We start from the raw sequence: 22,242 nt of genomic DNA, 5'->3' as shown, positions 1-22,242 counted from the left end.
TTATTGTAATAGACAAAAATTCCACATATCCTTAGTTTAAAAAAAAAAAAAAAAAAAAATCTAAAGAACTGCTGCTACAGAGAAAGATATATTCAGTTTAGAACAAGTATGTTTTAAAAGGTTTTCATTCTTAAATCACTACATTAAAATAAAAGGCCTATCTCCTCCTGGGCCAAATTCTAGGATTAGGATAAAATAGGTTCTATAGCGCGCGCACACACACACACGGATCATGGCAAGAGGAGCAGATGAAATTTTTAAAATGCTGTTTTTAAATTAAGGTGGCAGAAAAATACAGAGATGATCAGATATGAGCCAAAAATCACATCTTGCATCAGCACATACCAATGAGTTTTCTATGAAGCCTCAATAGCTTTTTAATGGAAGCTAGTAAAACATGCAGCAAGACAGAGATGGGTATGCATAGTCACCATCCCTCTGTACAGGTGACAATATCAGACAGATGCTAACATACTCCTCTTTTGACCCAGCTTGGTAGCTGTACTTGCCCTGGCCTTCCCCTGTTATGAAACTTCAAGGCAATTGTACCGTTAGTCTCTCCACCTTGTTGCTGAACTTCACTGTAATGTCTTGATTATAGGCTAAAACGTGCAATAGAACAGTCTTTGCACGGCCATGAAGTACATTCAGGATGCACTGCTGACTCACTGTTAGTATACAGTCTTCTCAAACCATTTACCAGCCTATTGCAGAGGATTTAAGTACTGGCAGGGTCGAAGAGGCTGTCAGATATCCTGTCACAGGAGAATGGTACCCAAACATCTAGCAGCAGAACTCCTTAGTCCGGAGCTCCGGACAGTGAAGTTCATCACTTGAAAAACAGTCAAAATGAAAAAGGAAGGAGAAATGAAAGTCCTTACAAAGTAAGGGCAAGATCCCTTACGAGTTATGCATTCTAGGTAGCTGGTGCAGACTTTTGCAATAGTCTTGACTACTGCAGAACCCAAAACAAATCAGCATGACCCATGGAAATGTTTGCCAGGGTTAAAACTTACTGCCTCATTTCAGCAGTAACCTGTGTTTGAATCTAACTGGACTCTCCAAAAGTAATTCATGCAGTGCTAAAGCCAGACATCAGCACTCACCAAATTTTTATTTTTATAAAAAGTTTACTGATGGCTGAAAAGCTCAATGGGAAGATTCATTATCAGAAAGAGGGTTTAGGGCAGAGACTGATCATACAAACTTTTAATATCAGTAAAAGCTTTTTTTAATGACTTTGGGGTAATCCTTAAAAGCATGGAGTTGTGCCTTAACTAGCAGTTATTTAAACTTAATCGTGGTGTCCTTAATCAATAACAGAGTCTGGCTTAAGATCAGCAACAGAACTGTAGAGGTCCCAGCAGCTCTAGGGTCATAAAAGTACAAAAGGAAGAGGGAGTGAAGGGATATTTAATGCGTATACCAAGTTATTGACACCTAAAAGGAAGAGGGCCTGGGTAAAACAACCTGGCTAATTACACAACAGGAGCAGCAGTGAAAAAAAAAAAAAATTAGTGTATTTTAGGTTTTCCTCGGTGTTTTAACCCCCACCCCCCAGGTGGTATCCGTGCAGGCTTGCGCACAGGAATGTCACTAGTGTTTAAAAGCAAATCTTTAAGTAGCTTCTTTATATCCTTACAAAGTGCAGTGGGAATTTATTTCGATCTCCCAACTGTTGCAGAAAGGAAAGAAATACCTCTTCCTCTCTTGCTTAAGCCACCCTGCCTCCCCCCACAAATTAAAACCCCTGAATTAGGCAAGACCTAATTTTGGTTTTGTCTTCTTCCAAACACACAATCCATGCATCACCCCCCAAAAATAATAGTTCAATTAAAAAAAATAAATAAGTGTGTATATTTCATGCTGCAAAAAAAGTCACAGAAATAGGATGTTTTTTTTGGTTCTCCCTCCCCCAAACAAGCCATCAAGTATTTTCTCCCCCCTCCCGCGACTCAGACACGATGGTACATTCCAACTGGCAATGTGCATTTGTGTGGTAAATGAGGTTCTGCTCCTGCATGGTCCCACATGCATCAGGGAGCATCCAGCTAGCTGCAAAAGCCAGAGCAAAGGCCTCCAGGCTTTGAGTATGGTCCCTGCCTGTTCCTTTGGTCCATCTGTGAAGACTCCTTGCTGCTCCCAGGTCTGTACAGGTCTCTACTTTTGTCCTTCTCCATTAAGTCCTGCATTCTGTTCCCATGCCTTGAGTCACTGGAGCTTCGTACCTAGCTTGCGCTGTCTGTTTCTGCAATGAGAACGTAGAGGTGGCAGAGTGAGGTAGATCCCCATCACCAGACATAGCACATTCCTTGGCTAAAGAGGTGGGAGGAATAAAATGAGCTGGATAGACCAGACCACCACATCCGATGTCAAGAGTGGTCATTCCCCATTTTTACAGGCTCAGGTCTGGAATAACCAGAGGGTCTGTAGGTCACAACTGAAGTGCATTAGCAAGGTGTATGTGAGAGACTAGACGTAGTTACACAGTGGCTACCCTATTGTGACTCCCTTTTTATGGAATACCAAATTCACCTCACACAGCACAAAATGGAGACTTACCACTCCAGATGATTCTGCTCAAGTTATACACTTTACTGCATCCAGAGGGACCCTTTACAACACGGTTACAACATTTGGTTTCTCCCCTACTGCTGCAGTCCCCTATGTCTTTGTGTTTGGAATCATTTGTACTTGTTTATCACTTTTTCCCATTTCATACTGATTATATTTTAACGATACACTCTATTAAAGTCAACCCACAATTTGGTCTCTTTTCACACTCTATACTACCCGGTCCAAAAAAGCTATCCACATCAGCTACTCTAATTTTCATATATAAAGAAAATAATCACAAGGTAAATCACAAGATACAGGTAAATAAACCATTACCCTATTAGTGCATGTAACAGCTTAGATACACCTCCCTGTGTGCAGAACCTCCTACCATCCTGCTTACCTTGCCTCTGCTCTGGTGACTGTGTATTCAAACCACAGGATGTTGGGAATGAGGCTGGTATCTCTGATTAAAAAGAACTCTGAAGCTGGCCTAAAATTAACAAGGTTTGGGGGAGAAAAAGAGGGGCAGAGAATTAAAACATTTTCTTTCCTAATTCTGATAAGCCATGGAGGAAATCGTGTGAAATTTAACACTGCTACCTGCAAGGCAAACCTGGACAGGTTTTGTGTATTTAGAAAACAGCAATATATAAGTCTACCAGGAAAAGTGCCATTTTCCCTCCCTTATTAGGAAGGTTTCTAGTCTAGTTAAATTTAACTAAATTGCCATTTCACTTTATTTGCATTTTTTTGTTTGGTGTAGGTAAGAAGAGGTCTGACCCATTGGAATCAGCCTTTCCATTACAGTGCGTTTGGAGAAATGGATGGGGAGGTCAGGAAGTAGCAGTTCCTAGAGGTACTATCTCATAACACTGGGCAATCCTCTAGCACCTTTCTTCCAAGGATCTCAAAGTACTTTATGAACAATTAAGCCTCACAATTCCTCCTCCCCAAAAAGGTAGGGAAGTATTATCCCCATTTTACAGACGGATAAGTGGTGGCACAAGTTAGTTAAATGATTTGCTCATGGTCACATAGGGAGTCAGTAAACAGAGCAAGAAACAGAATCTAGGAGTCCCTATTCCCAGTCCCCTGCTCTAACCTCTAGACCATTGGGAAACTGTGCACAGTTTAAACCCCTTTACATGGGGGTTGCATTCCTACAGAACATCATAACAATCATTTGGTTTTATGGACTGAAGTATCCCATGATTGGTTTTCTTACACCATATGGTATAAATTCTCTATCCCTGTGCAGGTTGAATAGGACTTTACTCCCTTGCAAGGGTGTCATGCTGCTCCAGATACCAGTAGGTTCAGCACATTTCAAGAGGTAAACACTGTTGTGGCCCCTTTCGTGGCACACAGAGTAAACTTGAGGCATACAGTGCTGGACAAGTATCTGATTCTGCAGGAGGGTGAGGCCTTGGAGGATTAAAACAAACACAAAATAGCATAAAAGGTTTTTACCATGCAGCTATCCTTGGGAACAAAGGAGTTAAGATCTCCTGTGTGAATGCAAACCAGGCTATGGCCATGATGCTTCCTGCAACACCTCCATATAAGACCTGGCTCCAGGTGTGGTAGAGCAGATAGACCCTTCGGAGGAAACAAGAAAGGAAAATTACCAGAGACAGGATTTCAAACAAAATGAGGGCATCACACAGCTGGATACAGCGTTTTACAGGCCCCTATAAAGGCCAGAGCAAGGTTATCTTCCAGATGTGAAACAGCCAAGTGGCACCTATTTAAAAGATATTGAAATCATAAAAATGTAGGCCTGGAAGGGCCCTTGAGAGATCATGCAGCCCATCCTCCCATGCTGAGGCAAACGAGTATACATCGACTATCCCTGCAAGGTGTTTATCTAAACTGTTCTGAGAAACTGCACAGGATGGGGATTCCACAACCTCCCTTGATAACCTATTTCTTGCTTTAACTATCCCTATAGTTAGAAGGCTTTTCCTAATATCTAATCTAAATCTCCCCTGCTACGGATTAAGCTGATTACTTCTTGTCCGACCTTCAGCGAACATGAAGAACTGATCACCGTCCTCTTTGTAATAGCTATTAACATATCTAAAGATCCCTGAACATATTGTCTGGTGCTCCGTCCTAGTCTTCTTTTTTCAAGACTAAATATGCCTTTTTTAAACATTTCCTCATAGATCAGGTTTTCTAAACCTTCTATCATTTTTGTTACTCCCTTCTGATCTCTTTCCAGTTTGTCCACATCTTTCTTAAAGTGCTGTGCTTAATAATTGATCCAGTACTCCAGCTGAGGCCTCACCGTGCTGACTAAAGTAGAAAAATTACCTTCTAGGTCTTGCATACGTCACTCCTGTTAATATAATTTGGGGGTGTATTAGCCTTCTTCGCAACTGCACCACATTGTTATCTCTTATTTAATTTGTGATCCACTGTAACCCCTCAGATCCTTTTCTGCAGTAATACTGCCTAGACCAGGGGTGGGCAAACTTTTTGGCCCAAGAGCCACTTTGGGGTTGCGCAACTGTATGGAGGGCCAGGTAGGGAAGGCTGTGCCTCCCTAAACAGCCTGGCCCGCGCCCCCTATCCATCCCCTCCCACTTCCCGCCCCTCTCAGAATCTCTGACCCATCCAACCACTCCTGCTCCTTGACCTCTGACTGCCCAGTCCCAGGACACCCCGCCCCTAACTGCCCCCCGGGACCTCAATCCCTTTCCAACCCCTCCCTGCTCCCTGACTGCCATGACCCTTATCCACAACCCCACCCCTAACTGCCCCCTGGAACCCCACCCCCTATCCGACACCCCCTGCTCCCCTTTCCCTGACTGTCCCCCCCCCACCCCGAATCTCCACCCCATAAAACCACCCCCTCCTCCCGGTCTCCTGACTGCCCCTCAGGACCCCCTGCCCCTTATCCAACCCCCCCTCTTCCCTCCCCCTTACCATGCTGGAGCCAGCCAGCGTGACTGCGGGGGAGGGGTGAAAGCAGGGGAGGGGCCGGGAGCTAGCCTCCCCGGCCAGGAGCTCAGAGGCCGGGCAGGACAGTCCCGCGGGCCGTAGTTTGCCCACCTCTGGCCTAGACAGTTAATTCCAATTTTTTAGTTGTGCACTGAATTTTTCCTTCCTAAGTGTATACTTTGCTCTTGTCTTTATTGAATTTCATTTTATTGAATTCAGACCAATTCTCCAATTTGTCAAGGTCATTTTTAGTTCCAATTCTGTCCTCCAAACTGCTTGCAGCCCCTTCCAACTTGGTGTCATCTGCAAATTTTATAAGCATACTCTCCGCTCATCCAAGTCACTAAAAATACTGAATAGCACCAAGACCCAGGACTGTACTCTGTGGGAGCCCATGAGATACGCCCTCTCAGTTTGACAGCAAGCCATTGATAACTATTCTGAGTATGGTTTTTCAACCAGTTGTGCACCACCTAATGGTTTCATCTAGACCGTATTTCCATAGTTTGCTTAGGAGAATGTCATGTGGGACTGTGTCAAAAGCCTTTTTAAAATCGAGATCTATTACATCTTTTGCTTCCCCCCATCCACTAATGGATAATCAGGAAACAACTTAGACCCTTCTGTGTACATAAATTTCTGTTTAGGAATACTCCTAAATCTGAGAAGCCCAATACCTAAGAAGGTGTCTACATGTTTCTCACAGTAGAAGTTCAGATTGGCTGGGTGCCTGTTGCTGTTGATCCCAGGAGAGAATTTTTCCAGAGCCAGCGGCAGGTCAACTTGCTCCTTCAGTAACTCTCTGAAGCCTGGGTTTAAAGGCTTTCAGAATATATAGCGTGATGGGAACTTGTTTTGTCATGGTTTTTGCTGACCTCAAATTTAGCAGTCTGAAGGCTTCATTGCTGTAGACAGAGTACAGTTTTTTACTGGTAGTGGTCACAGTAGTAATGATCTATTAGATTATCCTGGCACATAGACACTACTCACACAGACTAAGTCTGTTCATACTGCAAGATGATTGAAGCCAAACAATTGTGACTACATTTAGACTGACTCTACAAGAAGTCATTTCAGTCCATATTAAATACTTCACACGCTGCAAAAGGTACTGGCCCGTGACCTAGCTCAGTGCTTTTATGGATTAGTGCAGAAAAGGGATGAGGTAGACAAAATGACTCTGTCCATATCCTGGACATGGAGGCCAGAGAGAATGGGGAGGGAACACTGGTCTTCAGGTTTGCAGATCCATGTGTGAAGACAGAGATGCAGGGCTCAATGCAAGTCCCTTCCCATCTATGACCAACTCTCTTCACAATGATCCAGCCTCCACATAGCTGGGTTTGCAGCCATGGGGCCCCAGTGCAGTCATATAAGCTTAAAACCACCCATTGGACTGCAATTTTTGAAGTGACTATTGAGGGACATAACTAGACCAGGAAAAAAAATCCAGAGAAAATGAAAGAGCTCCCATTCTGAAGAGTCCCTGGTAACATAGGACTCTCTCAGCCCTTGATATTTCTGGCACAGTTATCAAGAACTGAACCACAAATGGAGGAGGATAAAGTGCTGCCAAAAAACCACAAGGCCAAGGGTTAGTACAAAAGAGTAAGACAAATGGCTGTTCCATACCTACTATATGAGACTAGAAAGGCCACCGTGACAAGGCAGATGGACAGCACATGTCGCCACAATAAATCCAGAAACCTGGCATTGTTTGTTTGGTGCATTCTGGAAAAAAAAAGAGATGGGGAAAAAGCCATTAGTGCAGCGGAAAAGAGAGGGTGTTAGGGAGCGGAACAGTCCCTATATCCCACCCCTCCAAATTACAGTGACCTAAGGAAGACATAGCCCTCATTGATGTCATGGATAACCTGTTAACACCGCAGTGCTGATGTATCCAACTGCTGCCAAGAGGATGCAAGTGAGAAAACCTGACCCCAGTGTCCAGGTGTTAATGGAGATCACTACAAAGGGAGCCAATGTGCCCATGGTACCATTATGGGAGGCGCATAGAGTGCATATGCAACTATCTTGCCTCAGATCTCCTTATAGCTGCCCACTTGTACAGGATAGGAGAGTTGTCTGGTCTCTCGTCTGCCTCTCCATATTATAGAGCTGCAGGAGGTAGCCACAGCTGAGCAAAGAGGACTTCGGAAGGGGAGCCCCACATCAGAGAATGCAAGCCTAGCACCAGGCAGCAGAGACAAACCATGAATGGGTCATGCGAGAGAGCAGCAGGAATCACTGGAGAGATTGCAGGGACAAACTCACTAATACAAGGGAGAAGAGCCCCATGAGAAGACAGCTCTTCTCTCTCTCTCTCTCGCCTCCTTCCTAGTTCCTCAATTGCATTCCAGCATGGATTTTGGCAGTCTTGCAATTTAGCATGATTCAAAAGAGATTGTGTCAGCAGTCATACTCCGATGGACTCATGCTATGGGAGCGATGGCATCAGGGGCCTCCTTCCCTTCACTCTTGCTTTCCCCTCCTTAATCAACATTCTCAGGCAGCAGCAGAGCCCATAGACCTATATTCAATTTGGGATGAACTCACTCCAGAGGGAATCCCACCCCACCACAGAACAGATTGCACAGGTCCTGGAATTCAGCTCTACCTACAGGAATCAACTGAATAGAAGGAAAGGCATGCCACCAGCAGGTAGCCACCCATTCCAAATGCCCCAGAGGTCAAAGTGTAAAACAGCCAAAACCTAATGAAGAAGCTTCACCTTAAATAAAGAAACAGGAACGAGTAAACAGAGAAAAACCACATAAACTGAGAGTGACTGGATGGCATCCCGTATTTTGTAGTCACTGTTGAATGGGCTTCTGGGAAGAGAAGAAAAAACAGTATGCTCAATACACAGCAATAGCCCGAACACTTCAAAGATCCAGCCAGGTCACAGTGTTGGGCTGAGTGTGTGAATTTACAATACATTTATCTGATCATCTGGACTGTAAGCGCCCTTTCCCAACCCCCATGTGAATGTGCAAACACAACATACCAGACCTGAGACAAAACCACCTTCAACCCAATTATTGTCACCACAGTTCAAAGATAATTCATGTACCCGCTCTTTCCCCCAAGCCACCAGGCCATACTTACCTTCACAGGGCCGTGGCTCACGGATAATATTCTTTATTAGCCAGTTCACTCCTTCGTTGAATGCCAGCCCCCCTAAGAAAGATATCTGTGAAAGAGATAATTGTGTCAGCCTATGACGCTGCATCCATCCCTCAGCTTCCCACTGTGTCATCTCAACTGTGATGCATCTCATCAAGCCTTTGCGACAAATTTTCCTTAAAGGGACACGGTCAACTTAAAACAAAACCACGCTTTCTCTCTGATTTTTTTTTTTTTTTTTTTTTTTTTAAAACTACTACCGTTATAAGTAACACTCAAGATTACTCTAACCAAAAGAGTATATATTCAGTTTCCCCTGTTTGCGGGAGTCTTTCACAGAGCAACAGAAGAGAAAAGAATAAAACAGAAAATATTGGCAGAGGGACTCCAAGAGTAGTGTCATAGCTGGAATTTTTTTTTTTTTATTTGCCTAGATTTTAAATTGACAATACGTCTTCAACTGTTTGCTGCAGGCCAACAGTGGGAGCACATATGATGCCGTTGGTATGCTCTGCTTAAAAGGGCGGCTTAGTCTATTTTATTTTATTTTTCTCTTTAGTGAACAACATACAGAAAATAATCATCATCCTGAAGCTGTTCCCCACAAATTTCTAACATCTTTAAAGGCAAGGCATTTTCTGGGCCTGGCCAGATTATAGAAACATAGTATCAATTTCCTCTGTAGTCCAGAATACTTCTTCCCTCTTTTAGCCCTAGCATCCTGGCCAAATTCCAATCTGCGTAATCGTATTCTGCCTCCCTAAATTCCTCCTCTAGTTTCAAATAGTTATGGGATTTTTCACTTCCTGAGCTAAACTGTGGGTCAGTATACTGTGTGCTGCTGAAGAGCGGTCACATTCCAACCCAATGGGGCTCCTTTCTATAGGTAGAATTAGTAATCAGCATTAACACTAACACTTGCTTAGTTGCTTACACTTTTATTACTAGCCAGTTTTCAGTTGCTTATAACTTTGTTGAACGCTGGCCATTCAGGCTTGTTCTCTGCTCAGGTTGCAGGTTTTGTTTTTAAATTTAAACAAACACAGATCAGCCATTTCAGAAAATGAGACTGGGGGAGAAAGGTAGGAAAAAAACATGTTAACTTTGGCTCAATTAACAGTTTCTCCGAAGAGCTCTAGCACCTCCACATTTGGAGCAGGAAGGCGAGATCTGCCAGGGAACGGTCCTAGACTCAGAGAGTACCTTTTGCTTTCTCTATGAAAATCTACAGATACATGGATGAGTTATAAGCCTCCAGGCTTTGCCATTTGCACAAAGTCAGTAGAGAGCGGTAGCAATTTGCTGCTACTATCTCTCGAACATCCCATCTGCACTGAGAATACTACAGCCCTACAGAGCTTTTTTAACATGGTAACTGAACTGAGCATGCTACCAGGCAGAGCTAGAGCTCTGGACAGAGGACAATGCGGCATCTGCCCACTGCCCCTCTGGACTGAGAGAGAGGAGGAGGTGTCTTCCCCATTCCTTCACAGCACCCATTCCTCCTTGGCTGGTGCAGCCAGAGCTCCCCATTACAATTCAATTCAATTCAGCCATTGGAGGAAGGTGTTCTGGGCACCCCCAGGACAGCATTAGTTTTAGTCTCAGATCTACTAACTGGTGTGCTTATGATTTTTTGCACTCCACAGGCTGCAAAAAACAACAACATTAGGAAATGCTAAAATTAAGGTTGTTTATGCAACCTTAATTCAGCCTCCTCGTTCATACCCTTCATGATACGGTCTTTAATTACGTCATCACATACTGTTTGTTTTAGAGGCTCCCTGCCTCATTCACTGCACAGGAGAGACAGTGGATGAGGCACTGCACAGGAGAGACAGTGGATGAGGCAGAGGGTTGCAAGAAGAGAAAGAGCATGTTATTTTGTGTTTCAGGCCTCCACTAGGTCCCAGTACAGCTTGGTCTATTCCTGACTTCGCTCTGGACTTCCTATCATAATAAATACAACCCCCTTGTGCATGCAAAGATTTCATGGAGAAATCTTATTTTTGAATGCTTTACCTTGCAACTGTAAAAAATCTTAAAAGAATGTTAAACTGTAACATGTATGTACAGGTCAAGTGCAGTGGCAGTTTAATACCTGGTGCTTCATCATCAAGGCACCATAACCTCCCCTAGCAAGGGGATGGATGCAACAAGCCTTTTCCATCTCTATGATCTTTACTGTATTAAATACACACTATATATATATGTACACATTATACAATATATCCCACGCTACCTATATCTGTATCTCTCCCAGAAGGTCCCAAAATACTTACCTTACAATCTCTCTCTATGTGTGGGGGGGTGGGAAGAGAGAGTGAGTGTGAGTGTGAGTGAGAGAGAATGTGTGTGTGCGCGCGCGTGTGTGTTTTGGGATCTTCTGGGATGAAAGGCCCCATATAAAGATCAGCCCTAAATTCACTTACGGAAGCTAGATTCACTGTCCTAAAACTGTCTTCTATTTACAGAGCAGATACAACACAGACAGTGGCAATGCAAGCTCCCCCCCACATGCATGCCCCCTGCCAAAGTGCCCCAATCTTCAGCAGGTATCACCTCTAGAAATGAAAGATGCTTTCAGTCTTTATGACCTATTCGATCTTCAGTATTTCTGCTGATTGCTAAAATGGGGAGGCCAATTTGTGCCTAATTTGACTTTTTTTTTTTTTAATGACAAAGAAAACTGCCCATTAGAAATTGGACTGGAATGATCAATTCAGGTCACATAGGCTTCCAAGAAGCCTTTAGATTGTTATGACTTTCAGAAGCTACTTCCTTGGGCTGCAATCACACTAGTAACCTAGAGGTTTCATTACTAATCCCCTGAGCCATTCAGTTCCCATGACAGTGTTGCTTTATATAAACACAGCATTATCAGAAACCTGATGTCATAATCCTATTACTAACTCCATTTCACCTGTCTGTTTACAAAAGGCAAATATTATGAATGGCTTGTAATCCCTTGTATGGAATGTACTCAGCCATCCCATCCTAGCTACTTGTCAGGACAAATAGCAGAGACCTTGTGGCATGCTGTGTCGTGAAAAGACTAGCTTCTGGTCAGGAGAGAAGCAGGAGTCACTTCTGCTCCTGCTGTTTCACACACACACACACACAGATGAAATGGGCCTTGCAGGCACACTGCTTCCCCTGGGAAATTGTGGGGAAGCGCTCTTTCACTCAGCCTCATTTCCAGAGGTCCTGAATACTCACAACACCAGATGGACTTGTGAGTGCTCACACTCCCAAAAATCTGACCCTTAACGACTAAGATGACAGGCAAGGCTGCCACTTATTGAAACTGGCATCAGAGTCAGTGCTCTTCATAGATTAATGCAAACATACAGCACCAAGACAATGACATGGGAAACCCATTTAGAAAAGAATCTGAAAAATAAAATCTCTTAAACATTGGTAATAAAGCTTCACAACCTCTCCGGGAGAAAAATAAGAGATACAAGAATCACTTCATCCTCCATCAAAATGCAGCCAATCTTAGACAGACGTCTAACAGAACAAGGGAACATGACAAACAGCTGAGAAAAAGTGAATATTGTATCCAACTGACACCACAGGGACAATTTAGAGAGGCCAAACATAATTATCCAGACTGAAGTTCAGCCAGTATACTACTGTTAACACCTCCTCATTTTACAAAAAGTATCAATGACCACAAGTGATCAGGACCCATGTTTACATCTCATCCAAGAGACAGCACCTCCATCAGCACAACCCTTCCCAAAGTCATGCTAAAGGCACTTGTTCACTACTGTCACAGAGGGGAAAGTGCATCCCATAGAATTACAAATACCATCTCCTGCAGCACATGGGGTATTCTTCCTATTCCATTTATCTCCTGTTCATCCTGCATGACCCAAGAGCTCATGGGATCACAGCAATAATAATGATATTAAAGACCCCTTTTAGTTTCTCATAAAGAGAGGCAGAAAATTTGCAACAGTCACTGAAATGTATGGCATGTCCTGGTCCAGGAATTCAGGGAAGGGACACTATAGGGCAAGACAGGGCAGTGAACTAAGGCTCGACAGTAATTCAAAAGTATCACAATTAATTGTGCTTTCCTCTCGGCAAAGAGGTCACATTTGTTATGCTAGCTCTGCAATGGCAAATCTCTCCTGCCCTCGCCTCCCTTGTCGTGTCTCCTGCCATGTGAAGTACCTGGGGTGGAAGAGGAAGACTCACCGTATGAAGCTCTCTCTTGAATATGATGAGTGTAACAAAGCCGACTATGATGAAAATTGGACAGAGACTCAAGTAGGCTAAGAGCTGACCAGAGAAATCACCTGAGGAAGCAAACGAGAGAAACAAATCAGCCTGCATTTTGTGTGTGCTTGCTTGCCATAGAGACTGCCGTTTGCTAGCACTTCAGAGCTCACTGACAGCAAAGGTGTGAGTTCACTAGATCAATGGCCTAGCATTATATGGCAGACCCAGGCTCCATTCCTTGGACTCAGCATTTCATCCCAAGTGCTCGCAGGGACTGAAGGTGCTGAAGAGCAAGAATGGCAGTTATTAGCTTCAGGATTGGGACCAAAGGGAAATGAAATGAGCCTAGCATAATTCAACTGCAATTTCTGTCTGCCAGTTTACAACAGGTATTGAGAGGCTGAGTAGTTTCCCACCTAGAGAGCCTCCAATAGCTAGAGTTGGGAAGCTGCATTACAGAATCTCACAGAAGAAAATAAAGTGTCTCAAGAGCCATCTGGGATGGCTTTGGATAGAATAGATCGGGGTAGACAGATGTCAGAGGTGAAGAATGGCAATACATGGTACACACTATATGACTCAGTCCAAATCACCCTTGCCTACTGGCTAAAGCACCATATCTATTTGTTTACTTAAAAGAACATGTGTTCCACACGAACTCTTTTGGAAAAGGTAAGCATAGGCTCAAAGCAAACAGGAAATCACCAAAACTATTTTGCTCCAAGATCTGCTTCTCACCAGAAGAGGAGTTTTTCAATTTTCAATTTTATTTTTAATAGAAGATATTGTAAAAGATACATAAACCAGCAGCATCATTTGAAAATGCCAATCATCATTACAGAGAGTCAATATGAAACTCACAGGGGAAAAGACGTCCCAAAAGGCTTTGCTACAGTGGAGATATTTTTAAAGGAGGACACTAAAAACGCTACCCTGGTATCAACTGAATCAAGAGAAGGTCAAAACCATTTAATGCTAGTCTCCAAAAGACAGCAAAATCCTTCCTATCTCACCACATAGCCACAGAAGGATCAATCCCCATCACTAAGCACCTGATCCCTCCTGCCTACCAGCTAAGAAAAGAGGATATTTCTGCATGACTAAATACCTGATTCCTTCCTAAATCAATTCCACTTCCTTCCACTGTATAATACAGGACTTCTTCCCCAACGCACACTAGTTGCCTCATTTTGAGCTGAACAGCATTTGACGTGATGAACTTTAACTTCAATGCCTGAACAAAAGTATTCTCACTGTTACAAAGTTCACATTGCTGGGTGTATTGCCAGATGGTTGTACACATGGTGCATACTCGCTTCCCATGGCAGGTTCTGTGTCACTTACAACTAGGAAGCACCAAGAGCATCAACACCAAGAGAATGGGCTGAAGAGTTTCATTCTGCAAAACCAATGGGAATTTGGAGTTATTTGCAGAAGAGCCCTAAAAAATTTTTTTGTTTTGAATTTAACCTGAGGTCCCTTAATAGATCTTTGGCTCAATGACCTTGTGCAGTCATTAACACCAATGCAAAGTGGGTTTCAAATGCTATCAGATCAGAATGGTAATGTTCTATGCCCACTTTGCACTGGTGTAAGTGACAGCACAGAGTGCCAGAAAACAGAGAATCAGGCTCCTTACGTCTAAACACTGATCAAGAACTACATAAATGCAAGAGGAAATCCACCTTAAGTGACTGTTAACGTCAGATGCCTTGAGAATTTTAGACTACTGGACAACCAAAATTGTACTGAAGTCTCGGGTAAGCTTTCAAGTAGTCTCGATTCAAGGATTATATATTAGAGATGGTCTCTAGTTCAGGGATCATTGTTTATCACAGCATTTACTTTGCTAATCTGTACTATATATAAATTTTAAAATTTGGTTAGACTAAAATACTGTAAAATTAATTTAAAAAAATAAAGAAACTGCAGACAATTTTTACTTCGTTTTCTCAGAAGGGATTATATTTCTCCCACAGATGGTGTAAGAATATCTTTACAGGCAGTTGGTCTTAGATAAAGTCACAGTGGACACAAAGTAGAACTACAGAGAGCATAACAAAGATTCCACCAATATCACATAGTAGAACCAATACAAGTCATCTAGTCAGTAATGGCTGGTGACCTGCGGAAGAACCTGAGGCCAAAATCCATGAACCAGAACCTCAGACACAGAATGCTGTAGAGAAGTATAACAGGAATCATCTACTCAGGTAATCTGAATCCTGTCTGAAAAATCTGTTCAGCACTTGGAACTAGGGCTGTCAAGCAATTAAAAAAATTAATTGAGCTTAATCTTGCTATTAAACAATAGAATACCATTTATTTAAATATTTTTGGATGTTTTCTACATTTTCAAATATATTGATTTCAATTACAACACAGAATACAAAGTGTACAGTGCTCGCGTTATATTTATTTTTGATTACAGATAGTTGCACTGTAAAAAAAAAAACAAATAGTGTTTTTCAATTCACCTAATAAAGAGATTGCACTACAGTACTTGTATCATGAAAGTTGAACTTACAAATGTAGAATTATGTACAAAAAAAAACTGCATTCAAAAAATAAAACAATGTAAAACTTTATAGAGCCTACAAGTCCACTCAGTCCTACTTCTTGTTCAGCCAGTCACTCAGACAAATTTTTTTTTTTTTATATTTGCAGGAGATAATACTGCCCACTTCTTGTTTATAATGGTCACCTAAAAGTGAGAACAGGCAATTGCATGGCATTGTTGTAGCCAGCGTTGCAAGATATTTACGTGCCAGATGCGCTAAAGATTCATATGTCCCTTCATGCTTCAACCACAATTCCAGAGGACCTGCGTCCATGCTGTTGACGGAGTCTGCTCGATAACAATCCAAAGCAGTGTGGACAGATGCATGTTCATTTTCATTATCTGAGTGAGATGCCACCAGCAGAAGGTTGATTTTCTTTTTTGGTGGTCCAGGTTCTTGTAGTTTCTGCAACGGAGTGTTGCTCTTTTAAGACTTCTGAAAGCATGCTCCACACCTCGTCCCTCTCAGATTTTGGAAGGCACTTCTCTTAAACCTTGGATCCAGTGCTATAGCTATCTTTAGAAATCTGATATTGGAACATTCTTTGTGTTTTGTCAAATTTGCAGTGAAAGTGTTCTTAAATCAAATAACATATGCTGGGTCGTCATCCGAGACTACCATAACACAAAATATATGGAAGAATACAGGTAAAACCATGGATCAAGAGACATACAATTCTCCTCCAAGGAGTTCAGTCACAAATTTAATGAACACATTTTTTTTTTTTTAATAAGCATCATCAGCATGGAAGCATGTCCTCTGGAATGGTGGTCGAAGCATGAAGGGGCATATAAATGTTTAGCATATCTGGCACATAAATACCTTGCAATGCTGGCTACAAAAGTGCCATGTGAACGCTTCTTCTCACTTTCAGGTGACATTGTAAATAAGAAACAGGCACCAGTATCTCCCGCAAATGTAAACAAACTTGTTTCTTTTAGCGATTGGCTGAACAAGAAATAGGACTGAGTGGACCTGTAGGCTCTAAAAAGTTTTACATTGTTTTGTTATGGAGTGCAGTTACGTAACCAAAATCAATCAATCAATCTACATTTGTAAGTTGCACTTTCACAATAAAGAGATTGCACTACAGTACTAGTATGAGGTGAATTGAAAAATACTATTTCTTTTGTCATTTTTATAGTGCAAATATTTATAATCAAAAGTAATATAAAGTGAGCATTGTATACTTTGCATTCTGTGTTGTAATTGAAATCAATATATTTGAAAATGTAGAAAAACATCCAAAAATATTTAATAAATTTCAATTGGTATTCTATTGTTTATCAGTGCAATTAAAACTGTGATTAATCACGATTAAATTTTTTGATCACGATTAATTGTTTTGAATTAATCGCGTGAGTTAACTGTGATTACTCGACAGCCCTACTTGGAACAGAGCAGTGCTAAACACTATTAATACCAGCAGGGTTCTAGCACAGCCATATTCTAAAGCCCTACTACAGAGCAGACTAAGTAGTGATGTGTTGACTGTGAGTGATTGTTTCTGGCCTTGCTCTCAGGAAAGAGAGACCCTGCCTGTCCACACTGGTCAAGTAAACCATGCTAGAAACCTGCTAGCAATAATGTACTCACTAGTTTAGTAGATGGCTGTAGCTAGTGCAGTTCTGATCCAACGGAGGAAAGGGCTTTAAATCTTCGATGGATAATGCATTGGGGGCGGAAGGGGAATCTGAGAAAACAAGGCCAGCTATGTTTATATCATAATGTTTTCAAGTTTTAGAAGTGGCACAAGTAGATAATATATTATCTAGTCTTACAGAAGTTTATTCCAAGGAAAAAATGAATAAGCGGCTAAAAAATGAAGTGCTTCTGTGGACCTGGTTTAAAAACAAGACTATGCGACTATTTTTGACTTTCCCCACTCCCCAAACCTCTAATAGCTTAAAAGGGATGGAGTAAGGTTGATAAGAAGAATGAATCCATGAAAAATAAAAAACAAGAACTCAATGTTGAGTTTTATTTTAACTCAAACATTCCCGAGAGCATTTTGGGCTCAAGAACCAAAAGATTAAATTGATTACTTTATTTTAAGTTATCCAAAATGCAAATGGATGAAGCAGCAGTTATGGTGAAAAACACATTAGATTTTCTACATTAGCCTCTGGCCACATTTATATATTTATTTTAAAGTATGATTTTTACCCAGCATCCTTTTGGCACTGAGTGGAAAGACCTGAGGTTTACCACGTTAGCATAACCTGAATGCAACGTGAAAATATGAATTAATGGCACTGTTACCACATCCTATCACAGAGTCTTGTTTTACCGCCGCCACCACTGTTTCCTATAGAAATGTCTATTTGTGGCAGCGCTGTTTATCGCACAAACTTGCGGAAAAAGAAGCCACCCACAGACATGTCGGTTACATGATATGAATACTTTCCACTCCATCAATACTTTCTACACTGATGAAAAATGCATGAAGTGTTGTCCCTTGTCTTATTTTTCATGGGACTGTCCATATCCTGCCAGCACAACTTGCAGGACATTAAGAAAAGTCTCAAGCTCTCTTTGAGGATGATGTGATGCTGTGGCATGAGAAGGTTCACATCACAACGTGACACATTTCTGCTGGAAGACCAAGCTTAAAGCACTAAGATATGAAAGAAGCATTGGCTCTGAAGAGCTATCGTCCCAGCAGAAGTCACAATAAAGAACAGTGGAAGAATAAAAATTCTTATAGAACATACAGTCAGTTAGTTAAGTAGCAACAACTAAGCGCTAAACAAATATTTTTAAATGTGTGCACACATGCACAACCTTTTGCTTATATGCCTTATTTAATTATACATACTAATTTTGCTAGTGCCCAGCATCACCTAAACATGTTTAGCTTCGCAAAGACTATGAATTTTTAAAAGGGTGCTTTACGCAAAGAAACTAGAAAATTCTCCATATGTCTTTAGGTACAGGAGTTGCTATGCCACATCTTTCTACATCAAGGACAACTTCTCAAAACAGAGCCTCTTACAGACACCTCCCTTCATTTTTCTTGAAGAAACGAGAAGTCACGGATCCTTAAAAATCCCAGTTGTCCTGAAGAAAAACATGCACACATGCTTATTTAACACCGACAGACCCTGGTCGTCAGCAGGCAGGATAGAACCTAGGACCTCTGGAGCTTAGTGCATGAGCCTCTGCTGCATAAGTTAAAAGCCAACTGGCTGTTAGCTAAGGCTGTAGAGCAGACTCAATCTCTCTCTCTCGCTCTCTCTAAGTGGTCTCAGTGCCACTAGATGGGACAGAACACCACACCCAGAAGGTGTGTGGGCTACACTTACATGCACACATACCAGGAACTGAATGTTTCTCTAACGGAATTCACCCTGCAGACAGGAAACCCCTTAACAGGACAGACAGAATTTTAAGGTTCCAGGACTATACATGAAAGTGATATTGGGACAGCATTAAGACAAGCTGAAAAAAAAAAAAAAAAGATCTGCTTTAATACAATGGGAATAGCTGCTGAGTTATGTCCCACCATTATGTTTCTGTGCTGTTTATTTCTCCTTCCGGCATGCAGGATTTTACATTTATTAGTAAAAACTCTTTGACTGGTGCTTGCAGCCACCACCGCTCCTATCTCTCCAGGCCTCTTTGCAGCTTTCTTCTGTCACAGTGTGTTTGCTACTTCTCCAAATTAGATGCAATGTGGTAAATGATCACTCTTGAATTACACCAGAGGAACACTCAACAAAGACACGGAGCACCTACACCAGGGGTAGAGAAAAGCTTTTTGGTCAAAAAGTTCCCTCTGGAAACTCTGGGCTAGAATACAAAACCAGGGAGCATCATTTTTTGGCAACTGAAAGACAGGATGGCAGCAGGTCTCCAGCCACATTAAAGCTCTCTTGAGACGAGAAATTTTAAAGGACCATTGCCACAGTGCATCAGACTACTGCGTCTTCAGGAGGAATTTTAGGAGAGCATATAATTACTAAATTGGAATTTCACCAGGTCATGCAAGCTAACACTCTGTCACCAAAAATAAACAAACAAACAAACAATTAAAAAAAAAAAAACACACCACCACCAGAGGTGCTGTTTAGAGAAATTCAAAGTACCGACCCAACCTGCCGTTGCAAGCTGCAGAGAACTAGTATCATCATAACACAAAATAGGCTGGACTGCGAGCATGCAATGTCAAAAGACAATATGGGATCTCACTGAATCACAATGATGCAACAGCTGGGAAAGGATCTGTCCTGGGAGGTTAACAGCTGTTGAAGGGACTTTGACAGCTGTCCTTCTAAGTACTACTCAAGTCCCCAGATCAAGCCCTGTAAAAGTTTCCAAGCAGGGAGCCCAGAGGCTGTAATCTGCACATCTCCCATCAGGGAATGCATGCTATCATGAAAAGAAAAGGAGTACTTGTGGCACCCTTAGAGACTAACAAATTTATTTGAGCATAAGCTTTCGTGAGCTACAGCTCACTTCATCGGAGCTTATGCTCAAATAAATTTGTTAGTCTCTAAGGTGCCACAAGTACTCCTTTTCTTTTTGCGAATACAGACTAACATGGCTGCTACTCTGAAACATGCTATCATGATCTGACAAAGTTCAGCACCTCCAAAAATACTGTCTACTTACACAGTTCTGCCTACCCAGAACACACTAAAAATAATCCTGAAAACTATTTCAGGACCAGGATAACATCACTGCAGCACCACAAAACAACACTTCTCTCAGTCATGACAGCATCATAATATGGGGTCATTGCATCCCAGCATCTCTCTGCCACTAAGGCAACTCTACACCAGGGCAACTCAGAACACAACAAGGGAGAAGGGAGACACAGTGATGTCGTGACACAGCAATACAGGAGTACTGTGAAGTGATGCTGCAACCTCCTGTTGTAAGAGGAGAGGTGCACCCTTGGTGTTAGCACATGGCAGTGACATCATAACAAAGAATAACGAGAACACACTGTAATGAGAGATGGCAAGACAAGGCAGCAATGTGGAGGGGTGCCATGGTGACACACCTCAAGGCATTGACACGCCATGATCCCTAGGAGCCTGCTGCAGTGGGGCTGAAGCAGGTCCCCTGGGACCCCGTCACCTCCATGCACTCAGCAACCCCTGCCCTGAGGCTAGAAGTCCAGAGCCTGGGGTATGCACATGCGCAATATGGAGCACACGGGGCTCACTATCTGGTAGTAAATCCCGCAGCACCAGTGCGCATGCGCGACCCTCCAGCCCTGAGCTGTTGTTCAGTGGCTCACTATTTGGCAACTGCCACCGGGCGCTGGGACCCCATTCACCCTGAGCTGAGAACTGCCCACTCGCGCGGAACCGGCACCACGGAGGCTGTAGAGGTAATTCAAGCGAGCTTTACCTGCAAGATACTCGACATGGGTGAGGGAGACCGGGCGCCAGGGAGCGGGGAGCGAGCACTCTCCGACTGCGGCCATTTTACCCGGATACCGGGCCGGGCCGCCGCAGCCAATCGGAGCGCACGCAAGAGGCGGAGCGGCCAATGGGCGGGGAGATAAATCTGGATTACCAATGGCTAGGCGCGGCAGGTGAGGCGCCAACCAATCAATAAAAACCTAATTAAATATCCAATCCAGGGAGCGCGATAGCCAATGAGATGTCCGCACTACTGTCCAATCCAAGCGAGACACAGGTAGCTATAGTCCCAATCAGGATAAAGGCGGGGGTTATAATGTTTTATCATTGGTGAACAAAATTATGCAGATTAACCAATCAGCAGGTGGCCTTGGTCTCATTCTTAGCCAATCAGATGTTTGGATGGTGGTGGATAAGGGGTCTAAGGGGTGAGGGGGCAAGCTGGCAATTTTGAGTTAAAATGGCTTCCTCGCCCCTCCCCCAAGCCAAGCAGGGCAAAAGCCTTTCATTCAATGGGGGTAGTTCTCAAAGAGCAGCCGTATGAGATATGAGGCCATGAGTACAAGGGAGGCACAGAATTACCTCACCCGGTAGTCCTATTGACAGAAAATGGGGGAATAGGGGCATTTAGCTCAGCCCCCGCCCCATTGATAGGGAATGTGGGGACTAGGACCAGATTTAACTCACCCCAGGCTCACTGACAGAAAACAGGGGAATGTGGGATTGAGTTACCTCACCCCCATCCCACAGACAGAAACAGGGGTTTGGGGATCAGGACCAGAGTTAATTCACCCCCAGTCCCATTGGTAGAAAATGGGACCTGCGGGAATGAACCCAGGAGTTGCCTCCTTCATGGGTCCTGTTGACAGATAATGGATCTAGTGGCCAGGGGCTCTGGCTTGCTTCCCTGGGTGGTCCTGTTGCCAAAAAATTGGGAGACAACAGAAGGAAATGGGGCTGTGAGTTTTCTCTCCCTGGACCTGAAAAAAAGAGAAGGGGAATGGAGGCCTCTTGCCCTACTGTCAAAATCAAGGGCTCGGGAAACTATGGCAAAAGTTACCTTCCCTCTCCAGGCCCAGAAAAGGAAGCTGGGTTAATTGGGGAATGAGCATCTGTTTCCACTGTCAGAAAAGAGGTTGGAGAATTGGGACATGCGTTGCCCCTTCCTCCACTGCCCAAAATGTGTCGGAGACAAGAGTATGAGTTGTTTTGGGGGGAAGCTGTGGTAGCTTCTACAACTCACGGCTTGCAAGTGGTGGAGACTCCCCATAAGTGCAGGGTCACAACCAGCCCTTATTTATGAGGAAGACTGGTGAATGTAGCGCAGCTGGGAAACCTGGGGAGTGAATGTTAGAGCAGCCATGGTGGTGTGCTGCACACCTTCATTTTGATCTGAGAGTACAGTCACACACACTAAACTGCTGTGGGAACTCGTGAATTAA

General features: G+C 43.0%; 1 protein-coding gene across 1 annotated transcript; it reads right to left on the bottom strand.

Annotated features, from left to right (window-relative positions):
- Window positions 1–352: 352 nt before the first annotated feature.
- On the bottom strand, window positions 353–20,976 carry DOLPP1 (dolichyldiphosphatase 1). Its single transcript, XM_007061073.4, has 8 exons — window positions 20,787–20,976; window positions 12,841–12,941; window positions 8,614–8,698; window positions 8,237–8,336; window positions 7,138–7,236; window positions 4,030–4,158; window positions 2,960–3,049; window positions 353–2,248 (listed from the first exon to the last, which is right to left on the bottom strand). The coding sequence occupies exons 1-8, from the start codon at window positions 20,860–20,862 to the stop codon at window positions 2,212–2,214; spliced, it is 717 nt and encodes a 238-aa protein (XP_007061135.1). The 5' UTR covers window positions 20,863–20,976; the 3' UTR covers window positions 353–2,211.
- Window positions 20,977–22,242: the final 1,266 nt, after the last annotated feature.

The sequence above is a fragment of the Chelonia mydas genome, chromosome 16, assembly GCF_015237465.2.
Source record: "Chelonia mydas isolate rCheMyd1 chromosome 16, rCheMyd1.pri.v2, whole genome shotgun sequence".
Taxonomy (NCBI): domain Eukaryota; kingdom Metazoa; phylum Chordata; order Testudines; family Cheloniidae; genus Chelonia; species Chelonia mydas.
Note: the sequence above shows the minus strand (reverse complement) of the source record. Positions and strands in the feature narration are given on the sequence as shown.